General features: G+C 35.2%; 1 protein-coding gene across 2 annotated transcripts in view; it reads left to right on the top strand.

The window, feature by feature from the left end:
* Positions 1-16,066, top strand: part of FIG4 (FIG4 phosphoinositide 5-phosphatase) — a 54,718-nt gene that overhangs the window by 32,736 nt on the left and 5,916 nt on the right. For both annotated transcript variants that reach the window (XM_053972645.1, XM_053972646.1), the window contains 6 exons: positions 2,543-2,601; positions 3,210-3,357; positions 4,165-4,248; positions 6,994-7,189; positions 9,646-9,728; positions 12,730-12,819. In XM_053972645.1, coding sequence (XP_053828620.1) covers positions 2,543-2,601; positions 3,210-3,357; positions 4,165-4,248; positions 6,994-7,189; positions 9,646-9,728; positions 12,730-12,819 — 660 coding nt within the window. The remainder of the gene's footprint in view (positions 1-2,542; positions 2,602-3,209; positions 3,358-4,164; positions 4,249-6,993; positions 7,190-9,645; positions 9,729-12,729; positions 12,820-16,066) is intronic.

The following is a 16,066-nucleotide window of genomic DNA, read 5'->3' as shown; positions in this document are numbered from 1 at the left end:
ATTTGTTTAGTATGTTATTTTCCTGTTGTACTTAAAAAGTTTAATTTCACATGAAATTACATCCTTCAGTGTAAAATGCTTCAGTGCTATATTGAAGTACAGTTACTACAGTTTCACAAAACAATATATAGGTGCATTCTTCATTGTCAGATTTATTAATGGTTGAATATGAGATTATATGATAAGGATAACATTTATTTTTTCTGTGTACTGCACTTACTCTGGAGCTGTGCATACCAAGAAACCCATGATTTTCTACCTTCCTTTCAGTCTATGTCTAGCCTGTTTTAAGACTATTTTTCTTCATTTGCATTCCACTGTAGTTGCATGGTAATAAAGAGAAGTAATAAAGTATAAAATTTTAAAGTAATTCAATTGCTTCATAGAGGGAAATTATTTTTTGAAGACAATGAAAAAATTATTTTTTGAAGACTATGCATTTTAAAAAATCCATTTTGACAAGAAGGACAATACTCAACTTGTCAACAAAATAATCTCTTAGGATTTTGGCTTTTTTTATCTTTATTCATTTTGTGAGCTGTAAAGCTCTTTAGTACAAATGGCAGATCTGAATATCTGCATTTAGATTTTTGTCTGGACAAAACTGCAAGTGTTTACCCAGTGTGATCAGTCCCTGTTGGCTGCTTATTTGTTAACTTGTCACAGCAGCTGGCACATGATATGGCTCTTTCTGAATTTCAGTCCTCTTGTATTGTCTCCTGAGGCTTCTCTTGAAGGTAGCTTATATGAGCCATACAACCAAGTGCTATTTAAGGCATACATTAAACATGCAATATTAATTTTCTCAACTACTCGTTCTGAACATTATTGTATGTCTAAAATTAATTCAGCTGATATATTGCAAATATGCAAATGTTCTAGTCTCCCTTTCATCTGTTACTCTGTTCAAACAGGCCATCTCTTATTTGTCACACATACTGTCCTCAAAAGAGGTGGAATATCAAAAAGAAATGTTGGTACTCTTCATTTACTTGTTAATTATTTTTACCTTTCATTCTAGCCAGAATTTCCTCTGAGCAGGTATAATATACAATCAAGATGTTTCATTATGTGAATAAAATGACACCTTCCTGTAATAACTAGGTGAAATAAATATACGAAAAAAAAACCCTCTAAGTGATTTTTTTGTTTCTGCCAAACATTTGGACAAGTTCTTTGTGTAACTTTTTCCTGCCTGTCCATGTAGTGCCTCTTTTACATTCATTGGGCACAGCAGCAAAAGAAATAATGACACTCATAATGAAATCATGATATAGGAGAAGGAAGATGATGTTTCCTGTAATTGAAACTTCTTATTGACTATCTGTGCTTTTTCTATATTGTAACTGCCTCCTCATCAGGAGGAAGATATTTAATAAAGTTCATATCTTATTTCTATATAATTAATGATTCACAGGAAAGAACAGTGAGTATGGAAAAGGAGACTTTGTCTTCCCATGTTACTTATCATCTATGTAGGCAACAAAACTGAGTGTGTCTGCATAATTTCTGAAGGCACTGGAGAATATTGCTTACTAGCATGGTACTTTGAGAAGAGGCAGAGCCATCAAGCATAACTCATTCCTTACTGTCTAGGATATACACCTTTCTTGGAACTGAAGTGTGTTTTCCTGCCTGTCCTGTACCATCTCCTAAATCCCACTAACAAGCCTATCCCTGACCATGGGAATACACCCATCGTGTCTGCTGCAGATGGCTACATTGACAGGAGTAGGAGATAACCACATTAATACTGATTATAGCCCTCACAGTATTGTGAATACGCAAGCATTTGAAATAAAAATCAATGAAGACAATTGTGTTTTCATTCCATGTAATGAAACGGAAGAAACTATCAGAATAAATTAGAGAAGAAATTAAAGTATATTTGAGAAGAGACAATAAAAATGTGTAAACATGAATGAAAGCTAAAACGTGCTTTGTTTTATGAATGCTGCTTGACTTCCTTTGTTGTTTTACAGAAATCCTGAATAAACTTCCAGCAGGGCTTGAATTTTGCTGTTGGATATGCCAACGGCTCTCAGACTTACGACAGCTGTTACATCAAAATGTATTTCTTTTGTCAGCTGCTTTGACAGTCATCTGATCTTATTATCATTGACCTTCACTTCTTCATATATTTTTCTTAAATTTTGGGATCTGAATAACATCTGGGAGGGTATGCCTTCTGCCCACTCCTCCCACCCTCCATTGACCAAAACAAGAAATACATAAATACTTTTGATATGTACTAAGACATTAATACATTAATTTTCAGTGCTGTAGAGGTAGGCACCTGAAACATATTTTTTAAGTGAAACAAAACCACTGTTCTGTCCATACCTGTGTGGTTTCGTGTGTTTAAATTTCTTGATTTAAGAGCAAAGTAATTGGACAGGGGCCTGTTGAAATCCTCCCTCCAATTCAGCAATGTTTGCTGAAGTGACACTGTATGGATGGGTGAATGTTATGTTCAAACTAGTTAGGCTGGGTACAAGATCCAATCTTCTGTGTCAATTGTGTTTCTGTTTTTCTTGTACAGCTATACTTACTGGTGGACCACAGGTGTGCTAAAGCATTTGCCTCTTCCTTTTGATGAAGGTAGGACCTATATTTGCTCCTTGCCTTGCAGAGTATCTTGAAAAAGAAGTTTTAGTCACAAATGCTCGTAAATTGTTTTAGATCCCAAATCTGAAAAAAGAGTGTTTCCATAATGTTTTTTTAAATACTTCTCCACCCCTTCCCCCCTCCAAGGAGATACGATTTTTCAATTGCAGGTTGCAAGAGCTACCTAAATGGCTAAAACTTGACCTTCATATGTTTGTGAGCTAGGGCACACTTAATTATTTTTTTTTCTTCTTTTCTTGTCCATTAGCATATATTTAGAGTCTGTGCTGGTGGTCCTATTCCTGTCACAGATGACACAATATAGCTGGTGTGCCTTATTTCTCTGGGGTGCTGTGGAGCATGTTTTATTAGGAATTGTCATCATGAAGTGAAATCAAATTAAATCAACAGTGGTTGATAATGCATATTTATTAAAGATGTGCAATACATCTTCTTCATGTTATATTTCCTTATCTCAGAGGGGATATGACTGTAGGAAAAAATTGCCTGGTGTGGTGGCTAGGTGAGCAGGCTACTGTTTGATTAGATTTTTGCAAGAGTCAGTAATTGCTAGTAAAAAGATTTTTTTTTTTTCCCCTCAGTGACATGTGCTGAAAACAGACGCAAGTTGACAGTGAAGAAATTCCACAAATATGAAGAGGAAATTGATATCCACAATGAGTTTTTTAGGCCATATGAGTTGAGCAGTTTTGATGAGACCTTCTGCTTGGCAATGACCAATTCTACACGGTATATTGGGATGTTTTGTGACTCTAAATCCTTGAATGGAAGTTGATTTGGTGTGAATTAAACATGCATTTGATTTATTAGGTTAAATATGTGTAATTTCAAATTTAGGAAAGTTCTTGAAACTAAATCACAATGCTACTCTAAAAAAATCAGTTAAAAAGCAGTTAGATTTCCAATTATTTTTTGTTATGGAGTGCCTAGTGTCTCGGCACTTGATGCCTGAGAGATGAACTATTTTCTGTTGATTCACATCACAGAAGCTACTTTCAAAACAATTGTTTTCCCGTTGTTCTGCTCTCATTTTGCAGTTGCTTTCTTCAGTTCATCTGGTTCTCACAGCTGGTCAGATGTTTTTGGGTTTTTTTTTTTTGTTGTTGTTGGCAGCAGTCAGCTGGCTATTTGGAGCATAATCTGAATCATGGTTTGGCTAAAGATTTCCAGGCAGATTATGTTTCATGTAGCTGTTTGACCCAATTTGTGTTTTGGCAGCATTTTGAAAACCATGTACGAAGCCCTGAGTTACCCGGCCTCTTCAGCACAGGAATGGAGCACAATGCTCTAGCATCTTTGGCAGGTGGTGATACTTGCAGATGTTTTATGGAACTAAATAATGCAACTGAAAGTCTTTTAAATACCTAGGTTATATGTACATCAACTTGAAATTATAAAGTTAGAACTTGATATCTCTTTATGATGATTTTTTTTCTTTAGTTCCCAGGTAGATGCTAGAGGTGGTCCTTCAGAAAGTTTAGAAATTTTATGTCTTGCACTTTGTACATGAACACTTCTTCCTTTCTATTTTGGCAGAGATTTTATGCCGAAGAATGTGGGAATTGATCCAAGTCCATTCACTGTTCGTAAACCCGATGAAACTGGAAAATCTGTGTTGGGGTAAGTCTGAAATCAGAAATTTTGTTCTGGTTTAATAGTCGTGAAATTGTAATGAAAATATATAAACTCTTATGTGTGTGTCTGTGAAGAATATTCTATGTTACACAGGAAATAAAAAATTCATTGGTGTTACACTGTGGAATTTTGAAGATCACACTAATTACACTTTGAAAATCACATCTAATTTGAGATTTTTATTTGACACTAGGAATTCTTAATTCGACTTGTTTAATATTTTCTGTTTTCTCTTATTCCTCAAAGGGAAATTCATTAGAAGATTTTATCAATAATATACACAAGTTATTAAAATTTGATCATCTCTTCATCATAGTGGCAACTCTATTCTCTATTGGAGTTGACAGCAGTGCATATTTTCTTGTCTTTAAAAAAATGATAAATTTTTCATTAAATAGTGCATATTCTGAAACAGCAATAAATGCCAATTTCAGCATAGTCTTTGATAAAATATGCTATTAAAATATTTATGGATAAAATTATATAAAATAATCCAGCAACAGTTGCTGGGACAAATGAATGCTTCATTTAGCTGCTTTTGTATCCTGGACCTGCCTTGTTACTCTCTTTGTTCCACTGCTGTGTCCCACAAGGGCTATGCAGAATCTTCCTGAATTCGTTCTCTCTTTGGTAGCTCATATTAAGGAAACCTTTTATCAGTAGTTACTGTGCTGTCACAACATTATAAGTTCCTCTGAAAGCTTGCTGTTCTGTTAAACACTGGAACATTTGACTCTCATGTGCTCTGATCCTGAGGGTCTCATTGTCAATAGATGTTGAGAATAGACTATGCTTATCACCAGTAGAACCTCATTTCATGCTACTGATTCCCTGGGAATAAACAGGAAGACTGTTCAACTGTTACACAGTTTATCTCTGCTAAGAATTTGAGTTTATGCGTATTTTGAGGATAAGCTTTATTCTTCCGCTTTGGTAGAATGTCAGATTTTGGACTAATTTGTCTCCAGGTACTCCATTAAATAGTTGACCATTATATAATTTTCTCAGGCACTTCTATTCGAGCTCTTTGCTGTGATTTTTAGGGGTTGATGTGGGACAGAGAATCAGCTCCATCAAAGCCACATTCCAGGACTCCCTGTGTATCACTTATAAGGCTTCCCCTTCACTGACTGTGTCGTAGGGTAAAACAGCTTCACTCTTGCACCTCACCTGTATTTAGCCTTGCAAAAGGCGGTACCTTTGCCTCGCTCATCTGTCGTTATCTTATGATCTAAGACACTTCTGAAGGAAATTTGGTGATCTCTTTTTGTTTGTAGGCATTCAGGTCCCAAGGATGCCTAGATCTTGGCTGAGTACATGTTGGGAGTGGGGTAAGGATAACACCAGTGTTTGGCTACTTGCTCCATTCCTCAGCTTTCAGAAAGGACTGCTTTTCTGTGGCCTTCACCTCCTCTAGAAAAGTAGGGAAAAATCCATTTATTTTCCCTGAAAAGAATGCTTATGTCTTTATAACTTTCTGTACATTTCAGTCCAAGGAAATGTCAGGTTCTGCTGAGTCAGAAGTCAAACTTGCCCATGGTGTTATTTTCCCCAAGGCATTTGTTCCAGCTCTAAGATTTTTTCTGATACAATAATGTCCTTGGGGGTGTGATATGCTCTCTGATCAGAACCTTTGAAGGACTCTCCTACTTGTTTATACATGTTCTTTGAGCATATAAAGTGTAGCTAATTCAGTACAGAGATAAACTGCTATGTGAATTTCACTTCAAGAGAAAGCGTCTGTAACAGTCATGGTGTGCTCCACTAGGGCTCAAGTGATGCTGATGAGAGCACTAGACCTGCATCTCCAAATAGGATTTGCATCAATCTATGAGCTCTTTTCACAGCCTTTAGTATGCTGCTGTCTTCCTTTAGAATGAGACAAACTATCTGTCAGTGAAACATGGGACAGTCACTGCAGCAAGGAAGAGATGTTCCTTCCCTATTTCCAGGGATTTGTCTCTAAACTGTCTATTCATTAGTTAGTGTCTATTCATTAACTGCCTTCCCTGAAAGATTGTGACAGTGTCTGAGAGGAAATTGCAACTAAATACTCTTCTGTGGCCAGTAGGAGAGGATGCAGAACACATAAGTCTGGTATGATTACTGCTGGGCAAAGTAATGTGTACCTTTCAGAGTGCATAAAGCTGAATCCAGTGTTAGCCTGCTTACATAGAGATGCTTTATCTTGAAGGCTTCTTATAAATAAGGCACCTCTTTATATTGACTAGAATTTCTTGAGTGAGAAATACATACTGCATCAAGAAATGTTGCTGATTAAAGAATTAAATTGAGGGGAGAGGTATGGAAAATAAAGGAAAAAGAGTGACATTGCCATTAAGATTTGGAACCAAGATAAAGGAAGCTATTGGAGTGGATATTGTTATTCATCAGAAAGTGAAACTTTTTACAAGATCAAAACCAAAGATGTTATGTCTCAATTAAATTTTATTCTTTTTTATTTATTCAGTTGTGAGGAGGGATTTAAGTAAAGAATCAGAGAATTGGTGGAGAAAAGCCGACAGAATCCTTTGGGCTTTCTTTAAATGCTCTGGAATAAGAAGAGATTGAAGAAGACTAATCAATCAGGGATTTTAAAAGATGAGCAAAAAGTTGCCCCAGAAGTTACAACTTATTTCCCTGGAAAGATTGTAACCAACATTAGGAATTGAAAATATTCATTGCTAATATCTTGCTGATTTTATAAATACACACTGCCTTTCCTTATAGGAACAAAAATAATAGAGAAGAAACTGTGCTACAGCGCAAAACAGCTGCTAGTGCTCCTCCACCCCCAAGCGAGGAAGCAGTGTCAAGTAGTTCTGAAGATGATTCTGGGACAGATAAAGAAGATGAAGGTGCTGTTTCTCAACGTTCAACTCCAGTAAAGGTGACTGATACAGGAGACAATACAAAAATCACAGAGGTAAGAAATTACTGTGTTAGGCAAGAAAGCTTAAAATTCACATTCCCTTAAAAAAGCATTATAGAACAGTCAGAAATAAAGCACTGAGAAATTTAGTGACAAAGGTCTCCAGTGTAATGTTTTTGGTGCAGATATTAGCATAACTGCCTCACAACTGTTTGTTAACCTTTTCTGTTCTTCTTGTCATGTAATAGTGAAACTCGAAAATAGCATAACAAAAAAAGAAAACTACTGTCAGAAACCTATGGCATTTGAAAGGTATTTGGGTCATTGCATAATGTAAAATGCACCTGTATTAGTGTGTTAATGCAGAGCTTTAGTGCCTGTCTGGTTATTGTCTGTTACTGTGCTCTGGAACAGATCATTAGGTGGCCTCGGAGCATGCAAATGATTCCTTTTCTCCAGGAATGTACTTGATCTACCTACTTAATTAACATTTAGTCCATGGGAGTTAACCTGGAGCAAAGCCCCTGAAAGACATGTAGTATGAACCTGAGGTAATGAGAGCCACCTCTTGGAATTACAAAGCAATTGCTTTGGACAATGCCTCTTGCTTAGGTCGATTAACTGTAAAGTAATGTTCATTCTGTCTAAATTTCAACCTGATTTATGTGGACACTTTCAAATTGCTGTCCCATAATTATGTGGTCTGGCATTTAAAAAAAAATTAACTAACTTCAAAAATGTGCATGATAATGTTACCTCACACGTCCTATGCTATTACTGCTACTAAGGTTGCAGATAATAGCAGTGAATAAAATAGTGAAATAAATTGCATTTGCCCAGTCAGGTGGAAAGAATGTATATTTGCAGTTGTGGACTATTAATCTTTTTTGCTAGCATAACTCCCATTTTGTTGGAATCCCTTGGGTGCTAATTTAATGAAAATACTGAGTTGTATGAAGAATTATGGAAGTATCTATTTTATTAGTTCATGTAATAGTTCTTCAAATTCCTTCTTGTAGATATCCATTTTGGATACCATTGAAAGTATCATAGCAAAAGGTTATGCTAATGTGTACTATAGAAATTTGGAAAATACTTATGTTGTCTGGCAGGGTTGGTTTTTTTAAAAGCTACAGCTAATTTAAATGGTTATAGGATTGTGCATGTTATCACTTCTGAAGAAAATTGAGTATTTATGACCTTAGCATAAAATTGAGTGCCTGATAGGCAACAGACAATTACACTGCCTTTTTTTTTTTTTTTTTTGGCCTCGATTCCAATTTTGGTTCTATTCAGTCTTTAGCCTAGGATTGTGTGTTCTCAGATAATGGATTTTCAGCCTTCAACAGTGTCTTCTTCCTAAGCCAGTACAAGCACATTTATTTATTTGTGTTTATAGACGGTATTTTATCTAAAGGTTTTCCATTATCTCTGAATAACAGAGTACCTGTTCTCCAGCAAATCAGATTGTTTCTAGGTTTTTTAACAAAAATCCAAGTTGAAATTTTCTTCTTGATTCCTTCTATTGCATAATTTATCTCACATCATTTTTTCCCTCTGTTTTGAACATACTTCAACACTCAGACCTAAAACACCTTTTTTGATTTTTAAGATGCTTAAATGAACGGTGTATGTAAACACAAAGTACGATTTGAAATATTTAATTTCAATGGCTTAAAAATTGGGTGAGCTATTTTGACTTTTTATTAATGATATGAAGAAATACATTCCAATCTTTTAGCACCTTTTCATGCATTGAATTTTAGTCATAATTTACATTGTTAATTCATCTAATTCCTTATTTTCTGAGGTACTCAAAAGGCTGGCTCCTTTCTGTCCACATCTCTGAGAAGTTAATAAAAGTGCATTTATACTTCTGGTCAGGACATACCTTTCTGAAGTTCTTTGAATAATTTTGAACTAAGAGAAAATTGCCTTTATTTTTGACTCATGTGTCCTGCCAGAAAACCCTCCTCAGTTTAGCACTGAATCACTAGACACAGTTAGTGAACTATCAGTGCATGTGCACTGATTCCTTGTTATAGTTGACTGACATGACTGCATAATGTATAAAATAAAAATAGTTCTGTTCAACCTGAGGTTTGTAATTATTGCAGAATTGACAGCAGGAAATGTGAAAGCAAATATGGGAGCATGTTATGAATGAATATGATTTATTCTATATTAAGTTTCAATACAGAAGAGAATTTAATAACTACACAATTATGTTCTATGAATATAATTTATTCTCCTAATATGTTGTTTTAGCTGATGATATCTTTCAAGAATTCTTTACTTGTTGAATAAATGGTGTTGGTTAATATTTTAAATAAATTACTTTCTTTAAAAAATATGTATAAGTTATGATTGCTGTGGATGTGAGAAACCTGTTTGTTTTTGTCTGCACTTCTGAGATGATATTTTGGCTTGTAAGGAAGTTCTTTCTTAAGAGCAATCTTTCTTTGGATGTTGCTACAGTATTCTTAATCTGAATCTTCCTTATGTTCCAGAATGTAGTGCAATCAACAAAAGATGTGTATGGAGTCAATCTCTCAGATATCCCTTCAGAAGATGATCTTGCAATATATGCAAGGTGAGATAAATTTCCAGTGGTAATTGGTAAAGGATAATTTGAGCTAGTTAAGTGCAGTTTGTCAAAGTGCTGCCTTTAATTAAACTTACTTAAATGAGAAATTTGTCTATATATGCTATCTCTTTCAAAATCAAACTGCTTTCAGCTGTCTGTGTCAATGCTGATTTCAGTGGAAGCTATGCAGATATCTCTGAAAGCAAAATTTGGAGCTTAAATCAAATGAAAGATGCTTCAAAAGAAATATCTGTCACTTAATATAATTCTAGAAATTCATAAGTAAATTAATAGGAATTCCATATTGCATTGGTAAGTAAATTCCATAAGAATAGTTCCATGATTGTAAGCTTTGCAATCTGTGGGGTTTGCATTTTTCGAGTGTTTAATTACTCCAGTTCAAGTCAGTCATAATGAAATAGCTTATTCTTTAAAAATGTATATAAAATAATAGAAATTGTCTTTTTGTTTAACATGATGTCTTATAGGGGTCTAAGAAATCTACACTTCATCTGAGGAAGGCACTGTGTGTATATTGAAGTGAATATTTGTGAGACATGCATTGAAATGGCCTTGTGTGCATTTGTTTTTAGTTTCTAATGTGTAATAGCAGTAGCTGTCTTGTTATATTTGAAACCTTTTCAGTTTTTAAGGGAAATTTTCATTCACTGTGATATCTAATTTGGTGACATGTGGTGTTTCATCCTGACTTAGTTCCTTAATCCACTCAAAACCTTTTTTCTTTATATTTAAAATTATTTTTCTCTTACTTTTTCTTTAGCTGTAGCTATTTCTCTTACACTCTTTTGTTCTTTAAAATTCCCACTTCTAACTATTTCCTACAAGCTGAGTCATTTGAAGATCCTACACTTGAATAGGGTTAAGGAGGATGTTTCTCATTATAACTGAAATTTTTACCTTCATCTATGCCTCTACCTTTGTTTCTTTTTTATTTTAACCCTAGAAGATGGATGCAAATTTGACAACTATCCTTTGATACAGCAGGTAGTTATTGTGGTTCTGAAAATGGCCCAGTGTGAGCTGGTATCTACAGTGAGTCTCTCTGTGCAGATGAACAACTCTGTGTTAACATCCAGAGTTGCAGCTACTTCCAATTCTATAATTTCTTCAGGCTGGACTAATGTTCAATCTTTTGTTAATGTAAAACTGTAAACCCTTTGGAGGCTTTGAAGCTCCCTATTTATTTCCCTTTTAAGAAAAAAACAAGACAAACCTTGCATTTATTTCATTTCCTTTGAGCAATGCAGGTTTTAAAAATAGAAAAAAATTACAAATTCTTTATCTCTTTTAGCTAACAAGACATAGTGCTATTTCTGGTCTGGTGTGCTGATTTATATAATAAAGGATGTCAGTAAAATCTATACTTTGCAAAATGTACATCACTTGAGAATAGCAGCAATTTCTTTCACAGTATGATGACAGTTCTCACATCAAGCCTTTTTCTGTTACTGTAATGAGGGAAGAGGGGCTGTAAGATCCTGACTTCACGTGACATCGCTGGACATGTTACATGTTTTTTCATTGTGAGGATTAGGGTCTCACAGATTCAAAGTACTTCAGGTTAAGTTACTTTATGTCAACTGACCTATATTAAGCCTATTCACAAATGCAAATTAAAAATAATTTGGATCTATTCAGCCTGTTTTCACTGATGGCTGAGATAATTCTCATCAAAACAGAAATCACAGAAGCCCAGATTGGTTGAATTTGGAAGGAACAGGAAGTCCCTCCAATAATTTGAGGTTGTATGCTGCAGATCAACTGTGTGTGGTATCTTCCTGATGTCAGGAAACTTGCTTGTGTGCATTTAGGTCTTGTAACTTTCAAAATATTGAATAATTTGAAGCAATTAATTAAAACACTTATGCAATTGGTTTACCTTTGTTGTTTTTTTTTAGGTTGGTTTCAATAGCAGGCTCCTGCAGTAGAAGATCTTAATTATATTGATTTCCACCTAAAATTCTCTTATTTAGTAATATAAGTATTTATTCCTTTAACAGTCAAAGCGATGTTGCTTGTCTCTGAGGCATTTGTCTCTACAGTATAGAATCTGAATGTAGCAGAAAGAAAAGCTGCAGTAAGTTGCTTAGGAACATGTTGTTCATTTGACTTCTGTACACTCTTTCATGCAATTGGTTTTGTACTGGTAATAGTTGCTTGTTAAAATATAGTAAATATTCCTGAAGTAGACCAGTAAGACTTCTTAAGCTAAATGGAAGCTCACTGTTAAGAAAAACTCTCTGCCTCAGAAAATTAAACTAGTAAATCACAACTGACATTTACTTGTCCTTCCAGTGGCACAGCTGTGTTGGAGAATTGAATGCAAGATAGCTACATATATTTACATTTGAAACTGTCTGACTTTTCTTCCTATTCTGAGTGACTAAGATTAGTGATAAACTACTTTTCAGAAGATTTTGTTCCACTTCATTGCCAAGGAAAAAAAAAAAAAAAAAAAACCATGACAGTATTTTCCATTGGCAGTGTCTTCCAGCAAATATTTGGAGATGGAGAAGTTTTCCCAAAAGGTTGTGGTTGTAAATAAGTGATCTAGACTAACAGCATTTCAGATGAATAAACTAGATTGAATTAAGCAGAGGACTGACTTAAATCTGAAGCTTGAGAGACTTTGTGTCTTTTGCTGATTTTTCCATAGACTATTCCTGTGACTGATTGCTTTGAGAAGGACATAGGAAGTTAACTGTAGAGGGCTGCCTGTTTCTTAGGGGAGGCCTGTTTCTTCCCATGGCATACTAGGTGACACCAATTGATGAGCAAATCTTTTCTCAAAGGAGATTCTTAGTTCATGCATGCACCCACTATGAACTTTTAAATATCTCTCTTGTTCACCAAAGTACATCATGATCAGTGACTTACATAGCATGACTCAAAATCTCATTTCTTAGTGTCATTTTCTTTAATGATTTTTTGGGGGATAATTATTTTTATATCTTTGATGTATTATTCAATCTACTGCTTTTCACAGGTTTGTTCAGCTGGGACAGAGTCAGCATAAACAAGACAAGGGCAGCCAGCAATTTTGTTCAAGGCGGCCCTTGGATAAGGTCATAAATTTGTAAGTATTCTTTTTCTTTTTCTTTTTCCTTTTTGATTTTGTCATTAGCCTGATTTTGCTTTTGTCATTAGTTATGAAAAGTGATAGGTAAACTTGATTTTAAATTGCTTTAGAGTCACATTTACATTTTCTTTACTGCATAAGGGGTTTCAATGCATAGCATGAAGAACTGGGTTTTTTGTTTTTTGGGGGTTTAGTTTTTGTTTGTGTTCTTTTGGGGAGTCTTGTTTTTTGTTTTGTTTTTTTTAGTTTTTGTAGTACCAAAATGTTTGTATTTAAAAGTCTTAGCAATCTTGAATTAACAGAAAGTGGTGAATCTACTGAGTTTAGAGGGTAATTTCTTCTTGCTTACTCTTCACTAAAAGACAGTCAAAGTTGCATTTGTTAGTACAAGCGTATAAAAAGGGTCATGGTGTTATCCAAATGTCATACTAATATTGAACCAGGACTTAAAATTTAGATGATCAAGTATACCTTCCCAGTTGACATCTTCCTGCAGTGTAGGCAGCTTAAAGTTTCACCAAGGCAAGGCAGAATTTTATTTACTTCTGTTGCTGGGGTACATGATCCTTTATCCAACAGCGTGGCCACTTCTTAGAGCTGCAAGAGCTTTTCTGCAGTCCGTGGATTTACAGAAGCCTCAACTTTGTTCCCTATAGTGCCTCTTGTCCACCCCTCTGTGCTGGTGAAGTGAGGAAACCTTAAACACAGCATTTATACCTAAGTAGGGAGAGAGACTGGGTGAGTCTCAGTTGGACTGAGAAAGAATGACATGAAACAGATGTAATGCTGTGTATGAGACAATACTGTCTAATAGCAGTGTTTAGTTACTTGGTATTACCTACATTTAAAGTGATGATACCACATTTGTAGGTAAATGAGCCTGTAGTTTTCTAATAAAACATGCCTAATGGGTATTCAAGTAGTAAATTAGATTGGCAAACTGTAAAACTGTTTTTCAATATGAGGGAGCAAGCCTGAATGTTTTAAATGGACAAGTTTATTAAGAAAATATTTTGCAAGAAGAAGAGTATTCTTTTGCTATGAATGAAGGCAATTTCTTTTTTGTAATTGCAAAATCTCCCAGCATGTAAGACAGTGTAGGAGATAATAATTCCTTTCTTACCCCTTTAAATGTAATTTTTTTTCCCAATGCTGAGCTGCTGTAAAATGAACACATTAAAGTGAGTCTCTGCACAGAATTCTGGTGGCTTTGGGATAGTCAGATGTTAATTTTTCTCTTTTCCCAAGTAATTTCCATGTGTTTTTGAATAGTAGAAGTGTAAAAGTCAAAGGGCACGCAGATCGTGCCTCCTGTCACTCCTCTCTTGAAGTCATGTAGATCTCTCCTTGCCAGTTCTACCAAACATGGTCCTCTATGCACATGAGAGAGGAAATAGAATGTCTTAGAGTTGGTGATTTCTTTTTTATTACAGTATATCCTTAGACTGCTTAAAATTTTTTCTTGGATTTTGTTCTGTAACTTTTTTAAAAGGTTTTAATATGTTAAGGTGGTGACAGATTGTTCTTTTAGTTAAAGTCACAAATGTAGCCATGCTTAAAAGGCATGTTGTTCGACTCTGAAACAAGGAAGCTTTCACTTAGAGTTAGAATGGCTGCTCTGAATCAGGAATTGCCTTGGAGAATACTCACTTTTAAGAAATACAATAGAATGAACATAAGTGTACTCAAGATTAGGGAGATAGGGAGGGTTTTCAGTAAGAGCAGCTGAGGCACAGCTTGCACTTGTTTCTCAAGGAGCTCTTGAAGAAATTAAAAAATTATACCAACTTTTATTAATTTGATGTTAGATACCTTTTAAATTGAAAAAAAAAATCTGACTAATTTAATTCTCAAGTCATTGCTTCATATATGATACAAATGCAATCAAACCCTAGTTCTTTTCATAGTAAAATTATATACTCAGTCTAAAATTTTGTGTTCATATCAGCAGTGAGATATAATTTAAGTTTAGGTTAGTTGTCTCTTCCACACTTCTCAAGAAAATCTTTTTAATAACCCCACATTTCACAATTTTAAACACTTGACCATTTTAATTAAATTCATGAAGCCATTACAAAAAAAGAAATATTTCTTATTTTTATAATGTTGCTGTAGTGATATTTCTGAATTCAAATATGAATTGTATAAATACTGAAGAGAAGGTTCTGTCTTGAATTTAGAAACTGTAAGTATAGACTAAAAATAAAAAATGGGGACTTGAACAGGGACCAAAGTGATGCAGTGAAATAATACTGAAGTTGAGTGGAGGATGTGGAAGGATACTGAAGTTCTTCTTTTTGTTTTTAGAAATTGCATGAAGGAAAAAAAGATGGAATTTTACTTAGAGCTAAACAGAGCTGGACTACTTTTAGCACAATCTATTATAATGTGTATGAAGACAGACTCTAAGTACTGTAGTGTAATTACTGTTGGCTGACACAGTGCACCTGTTCCTAATTCCCTAGTATTCATTTTGGTATGATATAAATAATACTGTTGTAAAAATACACTCTCAGACCTTTTCAAATGTACTTCATACGTTTATCTAGGAGTACAAGAAACTTTATTCCCTCCTGAAAAGGGATTTGAGTGTTTTGATTCCCTGTAGCACAAAAGAGGAGCTTAAACATCCTTAGCAAAGTGTGGCTGGTGCATACATCAGAGTCCAAGCTGTCTTCAGTGCCTGTGCTTCAGGTCAGGTCATAGAATGGGTTGGAAGGACTCTTAAAGACCATCCTGTTCTCCAAGCCCCTGCCATGGGCAGGGACACTTTCCACTAGACCTGGTTGCTCAAAGCCCTATCCAGGCTGGCTTTGAACACTGCCAGGAACAAGGCAAGCACAACTTCTCTAGGTGACCTGTTCCAGTGCCTTGCTGCCCTCACAGTGAAGGATTTCCTTCTAATGCCTGAATTAAACCTGTCTTCTTTCAGTTAAAAGCCATTCCCCCTTGTCCCATCACTTCATGCCCTTTAAAAAAGTCCCTCTCCAGCTCTCTTGCAGCCCCCTTTAGGCATTGGAAGGTGATATAAGGTCTCCCTTGAGCCTCCTTGTCTCTATGCTGAAGAACCCCAACTCTGTCAGCCTGTCTTCATAGGAGAGGTATTCTAGCCCTCTGATCTTCTTCGTGGATATTTGCTTAGGATTCAAACAAGGTGAAAAAGTAGATTTTGATTACTTATTAGATATACTTCAGAGACTTGAGGAGAACTAATTAATGTTGAAACAAATGCAGTGGCTTTCTG

This window comes from Vidua macroura, chromosome 3 (assembly GCF_024509145.1).
Source record: "Vidua macroura isolate BioBank_ID:100142 chromosome 3, ASM2450914v1, whole genome shotgun sequence".
Lineage (NCBI taxonomy): Eukaryota > Metazoa > Chordata > Aves > Passeriformes > Viduidae > Vidua > Vidua macroura.
The sequence above is the reverse complement of the archived record's forward strand: the minus strand, read 5'-3'. Positions and strand labels throughout refer to the sequence as shown.